The sequence below is a fragment of the Uranotaenia lowii genome, chromosome 3, assembly GCF_029784155.1.
Source record: "Uranotaenia lowii strain MFRU-FL chromosome 3, ASM2978415v1, whole genome shotgun sequence".
In the NCBI taxonomy this organism is placed as follows: Eukaryota; Metazoa; Arthropoda; class Insecta; order Diptera; family Culicidae; genus Uranotaenia; species Uranotaenia lowii.
Genome location: NC_073693.1, coordinates 68,005,361 through 68,030,245, shown reverse-complemented (window position 1 = coordinate 68,030,245; position 24,885 = coordinate 68,005,361). Strand labels below are relative to the sequence as shown.

General features: G+C 29.2%; 1 protein-coding gene across 2 annotated transcripts; it reads right to left on the bottom strand.

The window, feature by feature from the left end:
- Positions 1 to 5,360: 5,360 nt before the first annotated feature.
- LOC129758332 (E3 ubiquitin-protein ligase MARCHF2) lies at positions 5,361 to 24,729 on the bottom strand. Of its 2 annotated transcripts, none has more exons than XM_055755818.1 (6): positions 24,510 to 24,729; positions 24,310 to 24,444; positions 12,529 to 12,592; positions 12,092 to 12,244; positions 5,821 to 5,882; positions 5,361 to 5,735 (listed from the first exon to the last, which is right to left on the bottom strand). In XM_055755818.1, exons 1-6 carry the CDS (start codon positions 24,653 to 24,655, stop codon positions 5,621 to 5,623), a joined length of 675 nt encoding a protein of 224 aa, XP_055611793.1. In that variant the 5' UTR covers positions 24,656 to 24,729; the 3' UTR covers positions 5,361 to 5,620. The 2 variants fall into 2 exon arrangements, with proteins under 2 accessions (XP_055611793.1, XP_055611794.1); XM_055755819.1 differs by having other exon boundaries at positions 24,516 to 24,729.
- Between the last annotated feature and the right edge of the window lie 156 nt (positions 24,730 to 24,885).

The window sequence follows — 24,885 nt, the reverse complement described above, 5'->3', positions numbered from 1 at the left end:
GCATTCGCGACTTTATCAACGTTGCAGTTGGAGGATTGCTATTGGAAAACCTGTCCGATACAACTGTGTTCGATGTTTACTCTTGGGCTCGAACTCGCGGACATCGGCTCAAGAGACAACAGACTTGCCAACTGAGCTATGTCATGTCCTTAAAACAATAAGTATTAATGAAAATTACTTTAACCTGAATAATTTGATAGCACCTACACTTCTTTCACTTATCTTTGTGTATGCAAAAATTCAAAATTATTATAGGAAAAAAATTCCTGTCAAAAAAAACTATTAACTTCAACTGCATAATTTTCGCTTGAATATAAAACACAAGTTATTCGAACAATAAAAATTCTTAAATAAGGCTGGAACAAATTTCAATTTCTTCTTTTGTCAGACAACCCTCTCCCCCCCCCCCCCTCCCCCCCATTTATATTTTCAAATACATCGAAGGAAGAAAATTGAAGTTTTTTATGGAAATTTCGAAAAAAAAATCATGTATTCGAATGATTACAAGACCAATAAAAAAAATATTGTAAGATAGTAGTTATTTCACCTTTTATATTCTTGATTTTATTGAATTTTTCAGCAAACCATTACTTCTTTTATAGGTTTTGTGCAAGGATACAGTATGTAATTTGGTTGCATACAAGCTCTCGTGCAATTTATTCCAATTTATTTGTTTTTTGCATTCTTTTTTATTATCCCCCTCCCCCTCGCGATGTTCCAACGCCAATTGACAAAAGAAGGATTTGAAATTTGTTCCGGCCTAATTTGTTTCAGAAAAAGAATCCTGTGAATATTTTTTTGAAATTATAATCCATGTTGAAAAAAAAAACATCAAAATGAATCCAAATTTAAATTTAAAATTTTTGTGGATTAACGGGCTGATTTGAATCCTTTACCCTATCCCGCTTTGCTCAGAGTTTGTTTGAACCCTTATCCACACTTGGCGGCTTGTAACTTCATTCGTGTGCATCCAAATAAAACAATTGCTTGGGGGACTCTCAATGAATTCTTGAATTTTGCAACATTACCTTTTCAAAAACGCACCTTGACAGCCCAGAAAAAAACTCCTTAGTCAGGCCTAGAGTGTCTATTTGACACTCTACAATTTAAACCGCTATATCTCTCTTATTTCTAAAAAAAAATTTACAAAATTTATTGTTTTGGAAACCTCGTAATGAAACTCAAATATGTTTTTCAGACATTATTCATCTACAACATTTCAGTTTTTCAACATTCAAAGTCTAAGAAAAAATTCCAAAAAATCATGCTACGGGAAAATGACTGTAGATAAGCTGTAGTATGCAGCGCTTATGTGATTACACGACTAAAATCGGTATAAAATTGGCTTTCTGGTGAATAGAATTTAATTGCTGAAATTTTCAGTTAATTTACTCAAAATCCTGTGCAAAGTAGAACTTAAGTGCAAAAAAAAAAATCCGAGAAATTTCAACTTTACAAAAAGTTAAAAAAAACAGCTCCCTTTGAAAATACGTCAAAAAAATTTGTGTTTCGTATTTTGATATCCTAAAAATGCAAAAATGTGCAAATTACTTAAACTTTTAAATCCTTTTGACAATGTTTATCTGGTGGGGCTGAAACGGTTTTTACGGATCAATGATTGAAAAGTACGGTTTTACAACACTTTTTTATAATTTTTTTTGGTCATGATCTAAAAAAAATCTAAAAATATATCCTCATATGCAACGTATAGCTTCTTATTTCAGCTTTCTTGGACACTAAGTGGTTATTTTTTTTTTTTTTTTTGAGCTAACCGAAGCATATCTACAGTCTTTTTTTCCAAAACATGTTTTTCGGATTTTTATCTAAGTCTACGAATAACAAATACTGAAGTGTTATAGGTGACTCAAAGTATATATATAGGCTGTCTACGTTAGGAAAACACATGGCGAAAAAATTGCAAGTGTTCTAGTGTAGATCGAAGTGACAGAAAATTGTAGAAAACTTGCACTTTAATTTAAGGATTCTATTTTTTTTTTTTTGAATTACAGTTTTTTTGAAGATGGTCGAAACCAAATATTAAGCCGAAACGTAAAGAAGTTGTTCGGATTTGACTCAATTTTCACCGAAAAATATCAACCAAATCCAAATATCAAATCAAATAATATCAAATTAAATAATGTCTGGAAACATAATTTAAAAAAAAAAAACGAGCACACACATATAGGATCTCAGTGAAACTTCATGTTTCTTTGAAGAGATCTAATTTACTTAACTCTAAGGCGTACATTTTTCAAGGAATTATGGCTAGCATCTTACAAATGCTAAAACCACCAGACCACAGAAAGAGTACTATGTGTGCCGTGATCGGGATTCGATCTCATGGACTCTGGCTTAGAAGACTGGAACGCTATCCTCTAGGCCACGACCGGCGGCTTTGAGTTTCATTACGGTGTTTTCAAAACTATAAACTAGGTATCTAAAAATTGGTTGAGAAACAAGAGAGATATATAGCAGTTTAACGCAAGGACTTTCAAATTGACACTCCATGGACTGATATGCGTAAAAATTTCAGGGGCAGATAAGGTACAATGAAATTCTCATATTGAAATGTTAATATTGAATATTTAAATGAAGTTCGAGCTGGAACTGACTCTGAATTTTTCAATGGAATTTCAATTATGCATTTTGAACCTAAGTTCAAAAATCTGTATTCCGATTCTGACACAGATTTTTTTTATCTAGATTTCAGATGATTATTTCTTTTAATTGTGAACTAATTTTTTTTTTTATTAAAACCCTCAACCAGTAATCTCTTTTTTGAATTTTGAATTTTCGGCTTCTAAAACGAATGATTTCTTCAGTTGTTTATTTGAAATTCAATTAGTGAATCTTAATATAAATTGCGAAAGATAAAACTGTCATTACTCAAAATGCAAGTTTTTCATTGCATTTTCAAGCAAAATTATAAAAAAATTATGTATTTCAATGTGGCTTCAATCTGAAATATCAAATGTCGAACAATCACTCTAAATTTCCGCTCTATAATCGATGTTTAAGGTATCTGTTTTAAGCATTATGAAGTCATGAACATTCTACTGCTTTTCAATTCATGATTCATTAAAACGTCATATATGTCATATACAGAAAATCTGGAAGTTTGAAAAATTTTAAGAGAAATTCAATGCAATTTCCAGAAGGAAAATCAAAACGTTTAAGACATTTTTTAACTTCAAAGGTATTATGAAAAGTTTGTTCAATGCAAGTTTGACATTACAAAGCACTTTAAATTAAAGAATTTTATTAATAAATTTAAAATGAACCTAAGGACATTTGATTCGAGAATAACTAAAATATTAAGGATAAGAAAGCTTCATTGATTTTTTTTTTAGAGAATTTTTTTGATTCATGAAGCAGTCATCGAAGCAGTAATCAACGTTTTCGCATCAAAGAATTTAACTATAAAATTAAATTTGAACCGAATATCCACATGAAATCTCGCAAAAAGAGACTTTAAAGTTAATTGAAAAATAAAAAAAAACTAAAAAAATTACTAAACCTCAGTTCATTTCGAAATGGATCATGTATAAATATGCGTATTTTGAAAACCATTCGTTTTATCGGAAAACTTTATGGGGAGAAAATGAAGGGGATCTTAATATCATCTATGGAAAAATATGAACAAAAATATTTATTGTATTTTATAGTAATAATTAAACTTTATTCTTGAAATATCCCATCAGATTTTTCCAGAGAAACTTCATGTTATCGGTGATTTTGGTGACTGCATCCTTTTTCTTCATTTTCCGAGCTACTTCTACTATTTTGACCAATACTTACTTCTTATTTGACAGAAACTGGAGATAGTTAGGTGGATCCAGCTGTTTTGAATTTACCAAAATTGATTATTTTTGGGCCACTAAAACATGTTTTTACTAAAATGTCAGCTGGAAAAATCAGAAAAAAACATAGAAGAGTAATCAATAGACTCAAATAGAAGTCAAGTCAGAGATCGTAAATCGCACAATTTCCAAACAAGGCTTTCTTTTTAAGGCTTTAGAAACACCGAAATCCAATGTTATCGTCAAAAAAATTTTGTTTTTTTTCCAAAGGAGCATAGCAAAATCATGATATTTTTACTAAAACTTTGCTAGTTGTGTTGTTTTATTCTGCAAGGGAACCTTTGTTAGAAGCAGATATGTTTCGTAATTCAACTGCTGTAACTTGTGAAACGTTGTTCATTTATTAAGTTTTGGGTTATCAAAAATTATAGGTAGCGTTGAAAAAGCTTCATAATCATTAAAAACTTAAGGTCTTAGTAAAACATCTTAAGTGTGTTCGTGTAGATAGCTGTACCACTGTAGAAAGCTTTGATTAGCATTTAAAGTATAGTTTGCTTAGAGTTGAAGATCACCGTTCTTTTTACTATTTGGAAGATATCTTGCTCAAATTTGACTTCCATCTCATTTGACATCAAATAAGCAATTTCAAATTGCTTGGCACCTGTTTCGACGTGTTTTCTCACAGATTTCAAAGGAACTTATTCTCTTTGGTGATGAATGCCCTAGAAGCGACAAGTCATCTGATGTCTTTTCAGGTATTGGTTATATTTTTAAAATCCAAGAGACCCCTACTTGAAAAAAATCCAGTAAAACATCATCTGGTAATATCATCTGGTTGAAAATAATCGACTCAAAAAAATGAGGGAAATAACATGGATGAAATAGAAGGAAATTGAAATAATGGCTTTTGTATTTTTATCAAAAATTCGACGAAAAATTCGTTTGTCCGAATAGTTAAAAAGGTAAATACTCGTTATTCGGCCGTTGGCCCAATGCCACTAATCGGAACATCTCTACTAGGGATTTAGTTATAACTCAATGAAAGTGTCCCATTTCAAATAAAAATAAGCTTAAGCACAAGGCGCTATGCAAAATTTATGCCAGATCAAACTACGGGAAGGATTCGAACACCAAACCAAATTTTTTTTCAAACTATGAGACATTTTGTTCGGGATGAACTTGAAAAATCAGTTTTCTTTTCGATTAGAATTATGATAAAAAATATCTTTATTCTCAACAACAGTTTTTAAGATAAGATTAACGACAATTCATGTATTTTTCGATAATTGACCTCCAGAAGCCCATACTTCGAACTTATTGTCATTTTTATTATAACCCTTAGCAAAACGGATTTTTTAGATAAAATATTTGTCATAATTGAAGCTTCAAGAAAGACTATATTGGCTGATTTTGAAATGATTTTCGAAAAACATACGCCTTTTACCCGTTCTACCTATTTTGCATCAAAAACGCTTAAAAAATCTTAACCTTTGAAGCATTCGCCGCATACACAACTAATGCCTTGATAATAACAATCAAAATCACAAGTACTCAAAGCTAATATTCCCAATTGAACTGCTCACAATGCTCTGAAACCTCAAAATTTTCTGTTACTTCACCGATGATCTATTCGAAACGAATGAATAACAATACCATACATGCCCACAACCTACAGCATACCTATTTCCTGTTTTCCTGTCAGAGATTTATGCCTCGAAATGTGATATTTTCGTACCAGAAAAACTGTAAACTTTTTCTAGAAAATGTTTCTTATGAAACCATAAAAAAGAAAACCTATTCCAGTTCTCAGAGCTCACTAATTAGACCGGGGTATCAGCCACGTTCTGGGAAACGGGTTCCTCCTGCACCGGTTGATGTTGTTGTTCCAGCACCTGAATGCCGGACAGTCGAATCCTTTGAGCGGAACGCCACCATCTGCAAAAGGAATCAAGAATTTTGCATTCATGAATGAAATCGAAAATGAATGTTTTCCCCCCTCTAGTATGATACCTATACTGACCTGTACCAAGGAATGAGATGATCTTTGGCCAGGACGACGATGTTCGTTAGGTACACAATTAGCTGGAACGAAGCAGAATGAGACGGTTTGAGAACGAGAGAGAGATACACAGAATAGAGATATGTAGATATTGTAGGCTTGTGGGAGTGTAAAATGGGTTTTCATCTGATGATTTCTGAATGTTTCGGTTTTTGCGGTGGGATTATTCGGGCCTCAAAGGGATCTAGGCCTGAAACAATCTTCATTTCAGGGGACATTTGAAATAAATGGTCCGGATGTGCTCTACACGAGCGAGCGTTGAAGCGGAACGTAGAAAGGTGATATTATTTGGAAATTATAAGAGATTAAAACGATTTGGGAGAAGCATTGAACGGATAAACCCTTAGCTAGTAAACGATATCATGCTTTTATCTTTCTTCAATGAAGCATTCAAAGCGTTAGAAATGTCAACGGAATTCAACCAATTTATGGATTTCCATAAAAGAGTTCAAAAACACTTTGCAATACATTAGATTTCAAATCATTCCTTTCAATGAACATCTCATTCGCTCGTTTCGAATATTTGATTGATACTTTTGTGTCATTTTGGTGTCATTACTGTATCTTTTCAAGACATTTTATGTCATTTTGTGTCAATCTTGTTTTTTTTTTGTGTCATTCTTGTGTCAATTTTGTCTAATTTTAGTGCCATTTTTGTGTCTGTTTTGTGCCATTTTTAAACATGTTTAATGTCATTTTTTTGTCAATTTTATGAAATTTTTGTGAGATTTTTGAGTCATTTTTGTATATTTTTCGTAAAATTTTTCAGAAAGTTTTTTGTTAATGTTGGTTCAATTAAGTGTAATTTTATGTCAATTTTGTTTCATTTTTGCGTAATTTTCAAGCCGGTTTTTAAATTATTTGCATAGTTTTGGATCGTTATTATGTCAATTCTGTATCATTTCATGTTTTTTTGGCTTATTCCTGTGTCATTTTTGTGTCATTTTTGTGTCATATTTGTGTCATTTCCGAGTAATTTATATGCCAACTTTGTGTCATTTTTGTATCATTTATGTGTCATTTCTTTCATTTTTGTGTCATTTGTGAGTCATTTTTGTGTAATTTTTTCATTTTTGTGTTAATTTAATGCAATATAAGTGTCATTTTAATGTCATTTTTATTACATTTTTTGTCATTTATTTGTCCTTTTGTGTCATTTATGTGTCTTTTCCAATTAAAATTCATTTTTGTGTCAATTTGGTGTCATTTGTATGTCATTTATGTATATTTTTTTGTATATTCTTGTGTCAATCAAAAAGACACAAATTTGGTATGATTTTTGTCGTTTCTAATTCATTTTAACGTCATTTTAGTGTTATTTTTGTGTCAAATTTTTGCCATTTTTGAGCCATTTTTGTTTCATTTTCGATCCATTTTCGTGTCATTTTTTGCCATTTTTTTAGTAATTTTTTTTCATTTAAGTGTAATATTTATACCATTTTTTGCCATTTTTGAGTAATTTTGATGTTATGTTTGTGTCATTTGAGAAACTTTATTGTGCCATTATTGAGCCATTTTCGTTTCATTTTTGTGTTAGTTTCGTGCTCTTTATTGTTTGTAATTTTTGTTAAATTTTCATTTCGTTTTTGTGCCATTTTTCATCTTTTTTGTGTCATTTGAGTGTCATATTTGAGTCAATTTGGTATTATTTTCGTGTCATTTTTGTGCCGATTTTGTATAAGGTTTCTGTCATTTTTTATCATTTTTCGTATAATTTTTAAATAATTTTTTTCTTATGTATGTGTTATTTTCGTGCCATTTTTGTTTCATTTTTGTGTCAATTTTGTGTCATTCAAGTGTAATTTTGTTGTCATTTTCGTATCATTTTTATGTCCTTTTGGTATAATTCTTTTGTCATTTTTGTGTTATTTTGTGTCTTTATAGTGTCAATTCTGTGCCATTTTTATGTCATTTTTGTGTCAATTTTGTGTCATATCTTTCATTTTCGTGTCATTTGTGTGTCTTTTTTTGTGTCATTTTGTTATAAATTGGCGTCGTTTTTATGTCATTTTCTAACATTTTTGTGTTATTTTTTTTGTCAATGTTATATCATTTTTGTGTCATTGAAATGTCAAATTTTTGCCATCATTGTGTCATTTTTGTTTAATTTTGGTATAATTTTTGTACCACTAATGTGTCATTTTCGTTCCGTTTTTTGCAATTTTTATGTATTTTTTTTATTTTCATATCATTTTTGAGTCCTTTTTATGTCTTTTTTGTGTCTTTATGTGCCATTTTCATGTTATTTTTGTTGCATTATTGTGTCATTTTGTGTGGTTTTTGTTTTATTTTTTTAATTTTTGTGATATTTTTATGTCATTTTCGTTCCATTTTGTGTCTTTTTTGCAGTTTTTGTGTCTTTCTTGTTGTATTTTCGTGTCATTTCTGTGTCATTTTTGTGTCATTTTTTTGATATTTATGTGTCATTTTGTGTTGTTTATGTGCCATTTTTGTGTTATTTATGTGTCATTATTGAGTCATTTTTGTTTCATTTTTGTGTCATTTTTGAGTTCATTCTCAGTCATTTTTGAGCCAATTTTGTGCTGTTTCCGTGCCATTATTGGGTCAGTTTTGTGTCAATTTCATGCCATTTTGGTGTCAATTTTGTTCAATTTTCCTTTCATTTTAGTACTTTTTTCGTTATTCTTTTGTGTAATTTTCATGTTATTTTTTGTAACTTTTGTGTTATTTTGGTATTATTTTCGTGTCATTTTTGAGTCACTTTTGTTCAAATTTTGAAAAACTTTTGTGTCATATTCGAAAAACTTAATGAATGATTTTGTGAGAGGAATTTTTGTGCCATTTTTTGTGTCAATTTTATGTCAATTTTCTGTCAATTTTGTGACATTTTATTGTCATTTTTTTGTACTTTTGTGTCCTTTTTTGTCATTTTCTGCCAATCTTTTGACATTTTTGAGCCATATTTTGTCATTATTTTATCCTTTTGTGCCATTTTTGTGCCAGTTTTGTGTAATTTTTGTGCCATTTTTGTGCCAGTTTTGTGTAATTTTTGTGTAATTTTTGTGTCATTTTTGTGTCATATTAGTGTTATTTTTGTGTCATTTTTGTGTAATTTTTGTGTAATTTTTGTGTCATTTTTGTGTCATTTTTGTGTCATTTTTGTGTCATTTTTGTGTCATTTTTGTGTCATTTTTGTGTCATTTTTGTGTCATTTTTGTGTCATTTTTGTGTCATTCTTGTGTCATTTTTGTGTCATTTTTTGGTCATTTTTGTGTCATTTTTGTGTCATTTTTGTGTCATTTTTGTGGCATTTTTGTGTCATTTTTTTGTGTCATTTTTGTGTCATTTTTGTGTCATTTTTGTGTCATTTTTGTGTCATTTTTGTGTCATTTTTGTGTCATTTTTGTGTCATTTTTGTGTCATTTTTGTGTCATTTTTGTGTCATTTTTGTGTCATTTTTGTGTCATTTTTGTGTCATTTTTGTGTCATTTTTGTGTAATTTTTGTGTCATTTTTGTGTCATTTTTGTGTCATTTTTGTGTCATTTTTGTGTAATTTTTGTGTCATTTTTGTGTCATTTTTGTGTCATTTTTGTGTCATTTTGTGTCATTTTTGTGTAATTTTTGTCATTTTTGTCATTTTTGTCATTTTTGTCATTTTTGTCATTTTTGTCATTTTTGTCATTTTTGTCATTTTTGTCATTTTTGTCATTTTTGTCATTTTTGTCATTTTTGTCATTTTTGTCATTTTTGTCATTTTTGTCATTTTTGCCATTTTTGTCATTTTTGTCATTTTTGTCATTTTTGTCATTTTTGTCATTTTTGTCATTTTTGTCATTTTTGTCATTTTTGTCATTTTTGTCATTTTTGTCATTTTTGTCATTTTTGTCATTTTTGTCATTTTTGTCATTTTTGTCATTTTTGTCATTTTTGTCATTTTTGTCATTTTTGTCATTTTTGTCATTTTTGTCATTTTTGTCATTTTTGTCATTTTTGTCATTTTTGTCATTTTTGTCATTTTTGTCATTTTTGTCATTTTTGTCATTTTTGTCATTTTTGTCATTTTTGTCATTTTTGTCATTTTTGTCATTTTTGTCATTTTTGTCATTTTTGTCATTTTTGTCATTTTTGTCATTTTTGTCATTTTTGTCATTTTTGTCATTTTTGTCATTTTTGTCATTTTTGTCATTTTTGTCATTTCTTCGTTTTTTTTTTTTCATTTATGCGTTTTTAGTCATTGCTGTTGTCTATAGTTCCCGATTATCATATCTCCAAAAAAAAATTTGTTGTTCCTAATGATTGGCAATTGGAAAATTTTAGTTAATCTCTGGAGCCACTGAAACAGTTTATGGAGCCTCCGTGCTATATACACTCAGGTTTTTTTTTACGCGGTATTTCGTCCCGCGTAAAAAAAAACCCGCGTAAAAAAACCGCGTTAATTCGAAAATCCGCGTAAAAAAAAACCTCGTTAATTCGAAAATCCGCGTAAAAAAAAACCGCGTTAATTCGAAAATCCGCGTAAAAAAAAAACCTCGTTAATTCGAAAATCTGCGTACAAAAAACCCCGAATTTCGAAAATCCACGTAAAAAAACCATTTAAATTAAAAAATTCGAGCAAAAAAGCATGTTACTAAAAAAATGCGAAAGAACCATGATTATTTAAAAAATTGCGTACAATGATAGTTTATTTTTAAGATAAAAAACAAAATCAATTAGATCGTCTGATGTCTCATGTCTCAGGTCTCATGTTCCATGTCTCAGGTCTCATGTCTCATGTCTTAGGTCTCATATCCCAGGTCTCATATCTCATGTCTCAGGTCTCATGTCTCATGTCTCATGTCTCAGGTCTCAGGTCTCAGGTCTCATGTCTCAGGTCTCATGTTTCATGTCCCTGGTCTCATGTCTCATGTTTCATGTCCCTGGTCTCATGTCTCATGTCTCAGGTCTCATATATTAGGTCTCATGTCTCATGTCACAGGTCTCATATCTCAGGTCTCATGTCTCATGTCTTTTGTCTCAGGTCTCATGTCTTAGGTCTCATGTCTCATGTCTCAGGTCTCATATCTCAGGTCTCATGACTCATGTCTCAGGTCTCATGTCTCAGGTTTCATGTCTCATGTCTCAGGTCTCAGGTCTCAGGTCTCATGTCTCATGTCTCATGTCTCAGGTCTCATGTCTTAGGTCTCAAGTCTCATGTCTCATGTCTCAGGTCTCAGGTCTCGTGTCTCATGTCTCATGTCTCATGTCTCATATCTCAGGTCTCGTGTCTCATGTCTCAAGTCTCAGGTCTCATGTCTCATGTCTCAGGTCTCATGTCTCAGGTCTCATATCTCAGGTCTCATGTCTCATGTCTCAGGTTTCATGTCTCATGTCTTAGGTCTCAGGTCTCAGGTCTCATGTCTCATGTCTCATGTCTCATGTCTCATGTCTCATGTCTCAGGTCTCATGTCTTAGGTCTCAAGTCTCATGTCTCAGGTCTCAGGTCTCATGTCTCATGTCTCATGTCTCATATCTCAGGTCTCATGTCTCATGTCTCAAGTCTCAGGTCTCATGTCCCATGTCTCAGGTCTCAGGTCTCATGTCTCATGTCTCAGGTCTCAGGTCTCATATCTCAGGTCTCATGTCTCAGGTCTCATGTCTCATGTCTCATGTCTCATGTCTCATGTCTCAGGTCTCAGGTCTCAGGTCTCAAGTCTCAGGTCTCAGGACTCAGATATCATGTATCACGTTCTTAGTCTCAGAGCTAAGATTTTCCCAACTACAAAAAGATTCTAAGTGTTTTCCTTTGAAAAAGTCTTAGAATATTTTCTCTCAAAAACCGCGTTAATTCGAAAATCCGCGTAAAAAAAAACCGCGTTAATTCGAAAATCCGCGTAAAAAAAGCCGCGTAAAAAAAACCTCAGTGTACTTTCATTTGAGATTCAGATAAATCCCAATTTCTATCGAAGTTGTGAGGCTTCATCCTGATTCTTAAAATTAAAGAAAAATATTCCATCTTCGGGCACCGTGTCCGAGTAAATTGCAAAAACGCAGCACACAAAAGGACAGAGATGACCCTGTGCACACAGAAATTAGAAACGAATGCAAGTAGCTCTAATCAAACAAACCGTATCCCTCTAATCGGCCTCTCCGGATCCTGGAGGGCATGTATGTGTGTCTATGTCTTCTTGGGTATATCTGTGCGTGTCTACATTCGCCCGGAAGTGGGAATAAATTCACACACAAATGGTACGGAATAGGTATAGCAGCGAGAGAGCTTTTAAATATACAAACCACCAGCAGCAGAAAGCAAACAACGGCCGTCGAGGCAAGTGTCTCCTGAAGCGTATTTCCTCGGTCAGTTTGCTGGAAACGCAGCACCAGAATGCAGATCATCGTCAGGACGAAGCAGATGAATGACAGGACGACATAGATCAGCGCATCCGACTGTGAAAGAGAGACAGAGAGAAACGCAAGTAGTAGGTCTAGTACAAGTTTGAATGAAACAGTGTCTCGGGTGCCAAAGAACACGGCTTGGAGCAGGTCTGTAGGCCAGCAGCCGGTTTCCGAAACCGAGATTAAAGGTTAATTTAGTTGTACATCGTTGATGGGAATTGAACTAGCCGACCAGCGCGGCTCAAAAGGAAACAGGTGCAGTTGGGAGAGGGGTGTCTTGGTCTGGTTGCATTGCTCCGAGTTAAATGGTTTTATTGGACAAGACAAGGACTTACTATCAACAGTCCCCGATTACTTGGGTGCCGGTACCACACGCAAAGGGATTCTAGACAGCCGTACCTGCAATGGGACCAAGAAGAAATAAGCGAGCTGAGATGGGATGAATGGGATTGTGGAAATGGGAATTCATGAAGGAGACACACCGCATCGTTTAATGGAATCTGCGTGCATAGAAATGGAGCGTTTAGCTAGAGCGTGGATGGGCGTAATCGGAAAAATCGGATCATTAATTTAACTGCTTCGAGTCCACACGAGCTTTCTCTGGTGGGGCAGCGTTGCTAGTGTAACATTTTTCAGAATTGGTTACATCCTTCAGAGATTGCATCAGTCTTATATAGTATTGTGAGAAAATTTGTTTGCAAGTTATAATTGAAAATATTAAATTGTCAGATTTGTATGATGTTGTGTAATAACCAATGTTTTAAGCCATTAAATTTAAAATTTTACTTATACTCAGAAGTAATCTGTTTGTTGTGAAGTAAAAATCCTTACATTTTGTTTTAACAATAAACCAAAAAAGCTTTGTTCCATTATAAAATACAGATAAAAAGTAATCAAAATAAAAAAAAATTAAAGATAAAATTTTGGAAATACCCCTCATGTGTTGTTTTCAATTATCAAAACGACAAAAATATTCAAATTAAAGTGATTCAAGGTTTTCCATAGTCCAGCCATAGCACTAATGAATGATTTCTTGGAAGCACTGAAATGTAAACCATCAATGGAAACTTTTTCCAACAGTAATTTTTTCACGTACTGTGCAGTACAAGCAACGAAAAATGGGTTATCTTGAAGCGTTCGTATTGTTAAGCTACTGAATCAAAAGATTTAGAAGAGTTGACTTATTCATATTCATGGATAAACTTTCATGGGTCAAAAATAAATCTTACTAAACTTGATAAAACTAGATAAATTGTTCTACAAATTTGGTTTGGACCAAAAAAACATATGGTTGTATCCCTGCTGTCTAACAGAAGATTTCCATAACAATCATATCAATCGAATCGGATTAAGAACTTGTATGAAAAATTCAATGCTTTTCTGCGTTTTATTTTACGGTACAACAAATGCATTAGATCCTTCTAAGGGAAAAATATACGTGAACACCGTTTCCGAGAACACCTTTAATTATCGGAGAATTCATTTATGAAAATTTATTTAGAGTCAATTCTAAAAGTGTTATTAAAGTGTAAATAAAATGACACAGATACATAAAATCTTTATATTTGGCTTAATTTGTTCGAAAAGTTTTGGAGTAATAGGACTTTATATTCGTTCGCATACAAAATTAGGTCCCTTTTGCTTGGTAAGTGATTGATTTTGCTTGATGAGCGATTTGCGTGAAACTTGGTAGGTGGGGATATTGGAGGCCTGGGAAGGTTCCAATTATGGTTTGAGACTCCTCCCTCTCACAGGAAGGGGAGAGGGGACCTCCTTAACAAAAGAAAAATATTTGCATAATTCAAAAACCGATCATGAAAATGGTATCAAATTTTTCATGGTAGGGTATTTGGGTACGGGAAATATTTCTAAATGGATCCAAATTTGTCATGACAGGGTATTTGAAAACAAAAAAGATTTCTATTGATATTTAGTACCACTCCCTCCTTCTAATGGGAAGAAGAAGGGGTTAGAACCTAATTCAATTTCGTTGGCATAACATGAGCATAAATCAAGCAAATGGAATCAAGTTTGGCGTGATGAAGTACGATATGATAGTTGATATGAGAAGCAAATTGTGCACTTATCAATCAAGAGGGATAATCTTTTATAAGAAAGGTTGTTTGTTTAAAATTCCTCTATTCAGGACAGAGTCGGATAAGACAAAAGTTTTTTTTTATATTTTATTTGGATTAACTAGAAAACTAATCAAACTAATAATGACGCCAAATGCTTACCAAAAATTTAAAATTTAAATAATTTTAACAAATTTCAATTATTTTAAGAAAATGTAGCAAAGCACACCGGTTCAGTTAATTTTCATAAAAAAAATAATTTTCAAATAATTGGAAATTTTTGAATGACTGGATCGTGGAATTATCTTACAGGATTTTATGGATATTTTAAAGTAAGTATAAACTAACTCAATGTACTCTTTCTGGTGTCACAACCTATGGCAACTTTGAAATAGAAGAGAAATGAAAATTAAAAATACCTACTATAAAAACAAAGAAGTTTCAAAGAACTTAACGTTTGCTCTGAAAAAATAAAAAAGTTAAATTACAATCGCTAGAGTAAAGAACGATGTGGCAATGTAAGGAACAATAATAAGTTGAATAAACTAAAGATATATTTTTTTTTTAACTTAAGAAAATGTCAATATTTTAAATTATGTCATTTCGACCTTTTTGTCAATTTTCTTGATTTTGTAATTATTGTAAATTTTGACAAAATTGACTAAATTGTCCAAATTTCCTAAAATAAAAAAATTAGCAAAAATGACAAAATGCAAAAATTGAGCTATTTGCACCTATTCGGAAAAACCGACATAAATGACAAATTTGACAAAAATGAAAAAAAAACTGTTGAAAATAATCAAATTTACAAATTTGACACCATCAATTTTTTTTTATTATCAAATCGACAAACCGAACGAAATTAAGAAATCTGACAGAATTTACAAAAGTGACAAAAAAAATCAAAATTGATTTTTTTTTAATTTACAGAACCTTACAAACATAACGAAATTCACAAAATTGATCAAACTCACAAAATTAACACATATAACATAAATAGTTATGCAAATGACAAATGTTATAAATTATAGAAATTTTCCCATTTTTGTCATTTTTGTCATTTTTGACATTTTTGTCATTTTTGTCATTTTTGTCATTTTTGTCATTTTTGTCATTTTTGTCATTTTTGTCATTTTTGTCATTTTTGTCATTTTTGTCATTTTTGTCATTTTTGTCATTTTTGTCATTTTTGTCATTTTTGTCATTTTTGTCATTTTTGTCATTTTTGTCATTTTTGTCATTTTTGTCATTTTTGTCATTTTTGTCATTTTTGTCATTTTTGTCATTTTTGTCATTTTTGTCATTTTTGTCATTTTTGTCATTTTTGTCATTTTTGTCATTTTTGTCATTTTTGTCATTTTTGTCATTTTTGTCATTTTTGTCATTTTTGTCATTTTTGTCATTTTTGTCATTTTTGTCATTTTTGTCATTTTTGTCATTTTTGTCATTTTTGTCATTTTTGTCATTTTTGTCATTTTTGTCATTTTTGTCATTTTTGTCATTTTTGTCATTTTTGTCATTTTTGTCATTTTTGTCATTTTTGTCATTTTTGTCATTTTTGTCATTTTTGTCATTTTTGTCATTTTTGTCATTTTTGTCATTTTTGTCATTTTTGTCATTTTTGTCATTTTTGTCATTTTTGTCATTTTTGTCATTTTTGTCATTTTTGTCATTTTTGTCATTTTTGTCATTTTTGTCATTTTTATCATTTTTGTCATTTTTGTCATTTTTGTCATTTTTGTCATAGTTGTCATTTTTGTCATTTTTGTCATTTTTGTCATTTTTGTCATTTTTGTCATTTTTGTCATTTTTGTCATTTTTGTCATTTTTGTCATTTTTGTCATTTTTGTCATTTTTGTCATTTTTGTCATTTTTGTCATTTTTGTCATTTTTGTCATTTTTGTCATTTTTGTCATTTTTGTCATTTTTGTCATTTTTGTCATTTTTGTCATTTTTGTCATTTTTGTCATTTTTGTCATTTTTGTCATTTTTGTCATTTTTGTCATTTTTGTCATTTTTGTCATTTTTGTCATTTTTGTCATTTTTGTCATTTTTGTCATTTTTGTCATTTTTGTCATTTTTGTCATTTTTGTCATTTTTGTCATTTTTGTCATTTTTGTCATTTTTGTCATTTTTGTCATTTTTGTCATTTTTGTCATTTTTGTCATTTTTGTCATTTTTGTCATTTTTGTCAATTTTGTCAATTTTGTCAATTTTGTCAATTTTGTCAATTTTGTCAATTTTGTCAATTTTGTCAATTTTGTCAATTTTGTCAATTTTGTCAATTTTGTCAATTTTGTCAATTTTGTCAATTTTGTCAATTTTGTCAATTTTGTCAATTTTGTCAATTTTGTCAATTTTGTCAATTTTGTCAATTTTGTCAATTTTGTCAATTTTGTCAATTTTGTCAATTTTGTCAATTTTGTCAATTTTGTCAATTTTGTCAATTTTGTCAATTTTGTCAATTTTGTCAATTTTGTCAATTTTGTCAATTTTGTCAATTTTGTCAATTTTGTCAATTTTGTCAATTTTGTCAATTTTGTCAATTTTGTCAATTTTGTCAATTTTGTCAATTTTGTCAATTTTGTCAATTTTGTCAATTTTGTCAATTTTGTCAATTTTGTCTATTCTGTCTATTTTGTCAATTTTGTCAATTTTGTCAATTTTTCAATTTTGTCAATTTTGTCAATTTCGTCAATTTTGTTAATTTTGTCAATTTTGTTAATTTTGTCAATTTTGTCAATTTTGTCCATTTTGTCAATTTTGTCAATTTTGTCAATTTTGTCAATTTTGTCAATTTTGTCAATTTTGTCAATTTTGTCATTTTTGTCATTTTTGTCATTTTTGTCATTTTTGTCATTTTTGTCATTTTTGTCATTTTTGTCATTTTTGTCATTTTTGTCATTTTTGTCATTTTTGTCATTTTTGTCATTTTTGTCATTTTTGTCATTTTTGTCATTTTTGTCATTTTTGTCATTTTTGTCATTTTTGTCATTTTTGTCATTTTTGTCATTTTTGTCATTTTTGTCATTTTTGTCATTTTTGTCATTTTTGTCATTTTTGTCATTTTTGTCATTTTTGTCATTTTTGTCATTTTTGTCATTTTTGTCATTTTTGTCATTTTTGTCATTTTTGTCATTTTTGTCATTTTTGTCATTTTTGTCATTTTTGTCATTTTTGTCATTTTTGTCATTTTTGTCATTTTTGTCATTTTTGTCATTTTTGTCATTTTTGTCATTTTTGTCATTTTTATCATTTTTGTCATTTTTGTCATTTTTGTCATTTTTGTCATAGTTGTCATTTTTGTCATTTTTGTCATTTTTGTCATTTTTGTCATTTTTGTCATTTTTGTCATTTTTGTCATTTTTGTCATTTTTGTCATTTTTGTCATTTTTGTCATTTTTGTCATTTTTGTCATTTTTGTCATTTTTGTCATTTTTGTCATTTTTGTCATTTTTGTCATTTTTGTCATTTTTGTCATTTTTGTCATTTTTGTCATTTTTGTCATTTTTGTCATTTTTGTCATTTTTGTCATTTTTGTCATTTTTGTCATTTTTGTCATTTTTGTCATTTTTGTCATTTTTGTCATTTTTGTCATTTTTGTCATTTTTGTCATTTTTGTCATTTTTGTCATTTTTGTCATTTTTGTCATTTTTGTCATTTTTGTCATTTTTGTCATTTTTGTCATTTTTGTCATTTTTGTCATTTTTGTCATTTTTGTCATTTTTGTCATTTTTGTCAATTTTGTCAATTTTGTCAATTTTGTCAATTTTGTCAATTTTGTCAATTTTGTCAATTTTGTCAATTTTGTCAATTTTGTCAATTTTGTCAATTTTGTCAATTTTGTCAATTTTGTCAATTTTGTCAATTTTGTCAATTTTGTCAATTTTGTCAATTTTGTCAATTTTGTCAATTTTGTCAATTTTGTCAATTTTGTCAATTTTGTCAATTTTGTCAATTTTGTCAATTTTGTCAATTTTGTCAATTTTGTCAATTTTGTCAATTTTGTCAATTTTGTCAATTTTGTCAATTTTGTCAATTTTGTCAATTTTGTCAATTTTGTCAATTTTGTCAATTTTGTCAATTTTGTCAATTTTGTCAATTTTGTCAATTTTGTCAATTTTGTCAATTTTGTCAATTTTGTCTATTCTGTCTATTTTGTCAATTTTGTCAATTTTGTCAATTTTTCAATTTTTCAATTTTGTCAATTTTGTCAATTTCGTCAATTTTGTTAATTTTGTCAATTTTGTTAATTTTGTCAATTTTGTCAATTTTGTCCATTTTGTCAATTTTGTCAATTTTGTCAATTTTGTCAATTTTGTCAATTTTGTCAATTTTGTCAATTTTGTCAATTTTGTCAATTTTGTCAATTTTGTCAATTTTGTCAATTTTGTCAATTTTGTCAATTTTGTCAATTTTGTCAATTTTGTCAATTTTGTCAATTTTGTCAATTTTGTCAATTTTGTCAATTTTGTCAATTTTGTCAATTTTGTCAATTTTGTCAATTTTGTCAATTTTGTCAATTTTGTCAATTTTGTCAATTTTGTCAATTTTGTCAATTTTATCAATTTTGTCAATTTCGTCAATTTTGTCAATTTTGTCAATTTTGTCAATTTTGTCAATTTTGTCAATTTTGTCAATTTTGTCAATTTTGTCAATTTTGTCAATTTTGTCAATTTTGTCAATTTTGTCAATTTTGTCAAATTTGTCAATTTTGTCAATTTTGTCAATTTTGTCAATTTTGTCAATTTTGTCAATTTTGTCAATTTTGTCAATTTTGTCAATTTTGTCAATTTTGTCAATTTTGTCAATTTTGTCAATTTTGTCAATTTTGTCAATTTTGTCAATTTTGTCAATTTTGTCAATTTTGTCAATTTTGTCAATTTTGTCAATTTTGTCAATTTTGTCAATTTTGTCAATTTTGTCAATTTTGTCAATTTTGTCAATTTTGTCAATTTTGTCAATTTTGTCAATTTTGTCAATTTTGTCAATTTTGTCAATTTTGTCAATTTTGTCAATTTTGTCAATTTTGTCAATTTTGTCAATTTTGTCAATTTTGTCAATTTTGTCAATTTTGTCAATTTTGTCAATTTTGTCAATTTTGTCAATTTTGTCAATTTTGTCAATTTTGTCAATTTTGTCAATTTTGTCAATTTTGTCAATTTTGTCAATTTTGTCAATTTTGTCAATTTTGTCAATTTTGTCAATTTTGTCAATTTTGTCAATTTTGTCAATTTTGTCAATTTTGTCAATTTTGTCAATTTTGTCAATTTTGTCAATTTTGTCAATTTTGTCAATTTTGTCAATTTTGTCAATTTTGTCAATTTTGTCAATTTTGTCAATTTTGTCAATTTTGTCAATTTTGTCAATTTTGTCCATTTTGTCAATTTTGTCAATTTTGTCAATTTTGTCAATTTTGTCAATTTTGTCAATTTTGTCAATTTTGTCAATTTTGTCAATTTTGTCAATTTTGTCAATTTTGTCAATTTTGTCAATTTTGTCAATTTTGTCAATTTTGTCAATTTTGTCAATTTTGTCAATTTTGTCAATTTTGTCAATTTTGTCAATTTTGTCAATTTTGTCAATTTTGTCAATTTTGTCAATTTTGTCAATTTTGTCAATTTTGTCAATTTTGTCAATTTTGTCAATTTTGTCAATTTTGTCAATTTTGTCAATTTTGTCAATTTTGTCAATTTTGTCAATTTTGTCAATTTTGTCAATTTTGTCAATTTTGTCAATTTTGTCAATTTTGTCAATTTTGTCAATTTTGTCAATTTTGTCAATTTTGTCAATTTTGTCAATTTTGTCAATTTTGTCAATTTTGTCAATTTTGTCAATTTTGTCAATTTTGTCAATTTTGTCAATTTTGTCAATTTTGTCAATTTTGTCAATTTTGTCAATTTTGTCAATTTTGTCAATTTTGTCAATTTTGTCAATTTTGTCAATTTTGTCAATTTTGTCAATTTTGTCAATTTTGTCAATTTTGTCAATTTTGTCAATTTTGTCAATTTTGTCAATTTTGTCAATTTTGTCAATTTTGTCAATTTTGTCAATTTTGTCAATTTTGTCAATTTTGTCAATTTTGTCAATTTTGTCAATTTTGTCAATTTTGTCAATTTTGTCAATTTTGTCAATTTTGTCAATTTTGTCAATTTTGTCAATTTTGTCAATTTTGTCAATTTTGTCAATTTTGTCAATTTTGTTAATTTTGTCAATTTTGTCAATTTTGTCAATTTTGTCAATTTTGTCAATTTTGTCAATTTTGTCAATTTTGTCAATTTTGTCAATTTTGTCAATTTTGTCAATTTTGTCAATTTTGTCAATTTTGTCAATTTTGTCAATTTTGTCAATTTTGTCAATTTTGTCAATTTTGTCAATTTTGTCAATTTTGTCAATTTTGTCAACTTTGTCAATTTTGTCAATTTTGTCAATTTTGTCAATTTTGTCAATTTTGTCAATTTTGTCAATTTTGTCAATTTTGTCAATTTTGTCAATTTTGTCAATTTTGTCAATTTTGTCCATTTTGTCCATTTTGTTAATTTTGTCAATTTTGTCAATTTTGTCAATTTTGTCAATTTTGTCAATTTTGTCAATTTTGTCAATTTTGTCAATTTTGTCAATTTTGTCAATTTTGTCAATTTTGTCAATTTTGTCAATTTTGTCAATTTTGTCAATTTTGTCAATTTTGTCAATTTTGTCAATTTTGTCAATTTTGTCAATTTTGTCAATTTTGTCAATTTTGTCAATTTTGTCAATTTTGTCAATTTTGTCAATTTTGTCAATTTTGTCAATTTTGTCAATTTTGTCAATTTTGTCAATTTTGTCAATTTTGTCAATTTTGTCAATTTTGTCAATTTTGTCAATTTTGTCAATTTTGTCAATTTTGTCAATTTTGTCAATTTTGTCAATTTTGTCAATTTTGTCAATTTTGTCAATTTTGTCAATTTTGTCAATTTTGTCAATTTTGTCAATTTTGTCAATTTTGTCAATTTTGTCAATTTTGTCACTTTTGTCAATTTTGTCAATTTTGTCAATTTTGTCAATTTTGTCAATTTTGTCAATTTTGTCAATTTTGTCAATTTTGTCAATTTTGTCAATTTTGTTAATTTTGTTAATTTTGTCAATGTTGTCGATTTTGTCAATTTTGTCAATTTCGTCAATTTTGTCAATTTTGTCAATTTTGTCAATTTTGTCGTTTTTGTCAATTTTGTCAATTTTGTCAATTTTGTCAATTTTGTCAATTTTGTCAATTTTGTCAATTTTGTCAATTTTGTCAATTTTGTTAATTTTGTCAATTTTGTCAATTTTGTCAATTTTGTCAATTTCGTCAATTTTGTCAATTTTGTCAATTTTGTCAATTTTGTCAATTTTGTCAATTTTGTCAATTTTGTCAATTTTGTCAATTTTGTCAATTTTGTCAATTTTGTCAATTTTGTCAATTTTGTCAATTTTGTCAATTTTGTCAATTTTGTCAATTTAGTCAATTTTGTCAATTTTGTCAATTTTGTCAATTTTGTCAATTTTGTCAATTTTGTCAATTTTGTCAATTTTGTCAATTTTGTCAATTTTGTCAATTTTGTCAATTTTGTCAATTTTGTCAATTTTGTCAATTTTGTCAATTTTGTCAATTTTGTCAATTTTGTCAATTTTGTCAATTTTGTCAATTTTGTCAATTTTGTCAATTTTGTCAATTTTGTCAATTTTGTCAATTTTGTCAATTTTGTCAATTTTGTCAATTTTGTCAATTTTGTCAATTTTGTCAATTTTGTCAATTTTGTTAATTTTGTCAATGTTGTCGATTTTGTCAATTTTGTCAATTTCGTCAATTTTGTCAATTTTGTCAATTTTGTCAATTTTGTCGTTTTTGTCAATTTTGTCAATTTTGTCAATTTTGTCAATTTTGTCAATTTTGTCAATTTTGTCAATTTTGTCAATTTTGTCAATTTTGTCAATTTTGTCAATTTTGTCAATTTTGTCAATTTCGTCAATTTTGTCAATTTTGTCAATTTTGTCAATTTTGTCAATTTTGTCAATTTTGTCAATTTTGTCAATTTTGTCAATTTTGTCAATTTTGTCAATTTTGTCAATTTTGTCAATTTTGTCAATTTTGTCAATTTTGTCAATTTTGTCAATTTTGTCAATTTTGTCAATTTTGTCAATTTTGTCAATTTTGTCAATTTTGTCAATTTTGTCAATTTTGTCAATTTAGTCAATTTTGTCAATTTTGTCAATTTTGTCAATTTTGTCAATTTTGTCAATTTTGTCAATTTTGTCAATTTTGTCAATTTTGTCAATTTTGTCAATTTTGTCAATTTTGTCAATTTTGTCAATTTTGTCAATTTTGTCAATTTTGTCAATTTTGTCAATTTTGTCAATTTTGTCAATTTTGTCAATTTTGTCAATTTTGTCAATTTTGTCAATTTTGTCAATTTTGTCAATTTTGTCAATTTTGTCAATTTTGTCAATTTTGTCAATTTTGTCAATTTTGTCAATTTTGTCAATTTTGTCAATTTTGTCAATTTTGTCAATTTTGTCAATTTTGTCAATTTTGTCAATTTTGTCAATTTTGTCAATTTTGTCAATTTTGTCAATTTTGTTAATTTTGTCAATGTTGTCGATTTTGTCAATTTTGTCAATTTCGTCAATTTTGTCAATTTTGTCAATTTTGTCAATTTTGTCAATTTTGTCGTTTTTGTCAATTTTGTCGTTTTTGTCAATTTTGTCAATTTTGTCAATTTTGTCAATTTTGTCAATTTTGTCAATTTTGTCAATTTTGTCAATTTTGTCAATTTTGTCAATTTTGTCAATTTTGTTAATTTTGTCAATTTTGTCAATTTTGTCAATTTTGTCAATTTCGTCAATTTTGTCAATTTTGTCAATTTTGTCAATTTTGTCAATTTTGTCAATTTTGTCAATTTTGTCAATTTTGTCAATTTTGTCAATTTTGTCAATTTTGTCAATTTTGTCAATTTTGTCAATTTTGTCAATTTTGTCAATTTTGTCTATTTTGTCAATTTTGTCAATTTTTTCAATTTTGTCAATTTTGTTTATTTTTGTCAATTTTGTCATTTTTTTCTATCTTGTTAATTTTGTCAGTTTTGTCAACCAATGAAGCAGAACAAGTCCATCGAAACCCGTGCCAGGAAGTTGTACCTCAACATGCTGACGAAATTTGAATGCTGCATCATGGACGACGAAACATACCTGTTTTTCACGGCCAAGAATAAGTTCAGCTTTACAGGGGATGAATAACACGAGAGTGTTAAAATCCCAGAAAAACAAAAACAAAAAAAAAACAAGTTCAGCTTTCCGGATTCAAAACTGCACGTTTATAACCGAACCAATAATACAAAAATTAATGTACACCTTCACACATTAAGGACCGTTAAAATAATTGAGCCCGGGAACACCAAAAGTGCTGTGCTTAATATTGTAGAATATAGTTTCATAATTAAACTAAAATCATCTGAGCTATGCTTTTAAGTGTAGCACACTCGCAAAGACCAAAACATGACGAGATATTTCATTTTAGGTGTTGTTATCATAAAAAAGATTTTCATCGTAATCTCAATACCAGTTTTCCAAAGTCACGAAAACTGGTGTTCAATTAGGCTTTTCGGAAAATGTTTAGAAAATCTAGCACATCGACCACGCATGTTTTCCCGTTTTGCGTCCCTTTAACTCTTAACACAAAGTGGCTAACATTGAAATTATTATATAAAAAATGTGACACAAAATACAAAAATTGGAATTACTAACTGTTAAAGTTAACACTCGCAACACTGCCGCCTTTCCTTGTGAGAGATGCAATTTTATCGTCCTTCATCCAGTTTGCTACTAAACGATGATCATTTTCCTTTGCATGAAGCTTGTGCATCATTTGCGGTTCGATTGAATTACTTTCCTTACTCTTTCCTTGTAGATATAAAACCTTCTGATACGCTCCATTTGTAATGTACAGATTCAATAAACAGGATTTGTAAAGATTTTTTACTTCAAGTTGTATGAATCGATCAATAATAAAAAAAATATATAACCTACCTCAACGTGGTATAGGTTTGATACCGATGCAAACAGAGCTCGCAGTAAGACAATCCGGACCGGCTCAACCATTGCTCCAGACAATCTCGATGGACGTACCGAAGTGATCCCTTACATCGACAGGGCGATATCAGGCTGCAATTGAAAGATAACAGAACATTTGCTCGTAAGATGAAATTTCGGAAATACGTCATCTGTACCGTAACTTTTCGGTAGCACTCTGACAAATTCGACAAGCTAGCGAATCCGTACTGTCCCGGTGAATTGGCGGTTGAACGGCACTCGCTTGAGGTTCAGCTTCATCCCGACCTTCCTTGACCGGATCACCTTCCCCGGTTTGCGTCATAAAATCACAGTAAATTTTGAAATAGTGCAATACGCGGTGATGCAAAACAATAACAAACAATTCGAAAATAAATAAATTGCTAATCCGCTTTCGCTTTCGCATCCGCCTGCTCCGATTCGGTGCCGGCGCAAATTAAATTTTATGCTACTCTTCAGATGACTCCACACTTTGCGATGGAAAAGAAAAACTTTCTCGAGGAAGACAGAAGTCAAAAGGCGCCATAAGATTTG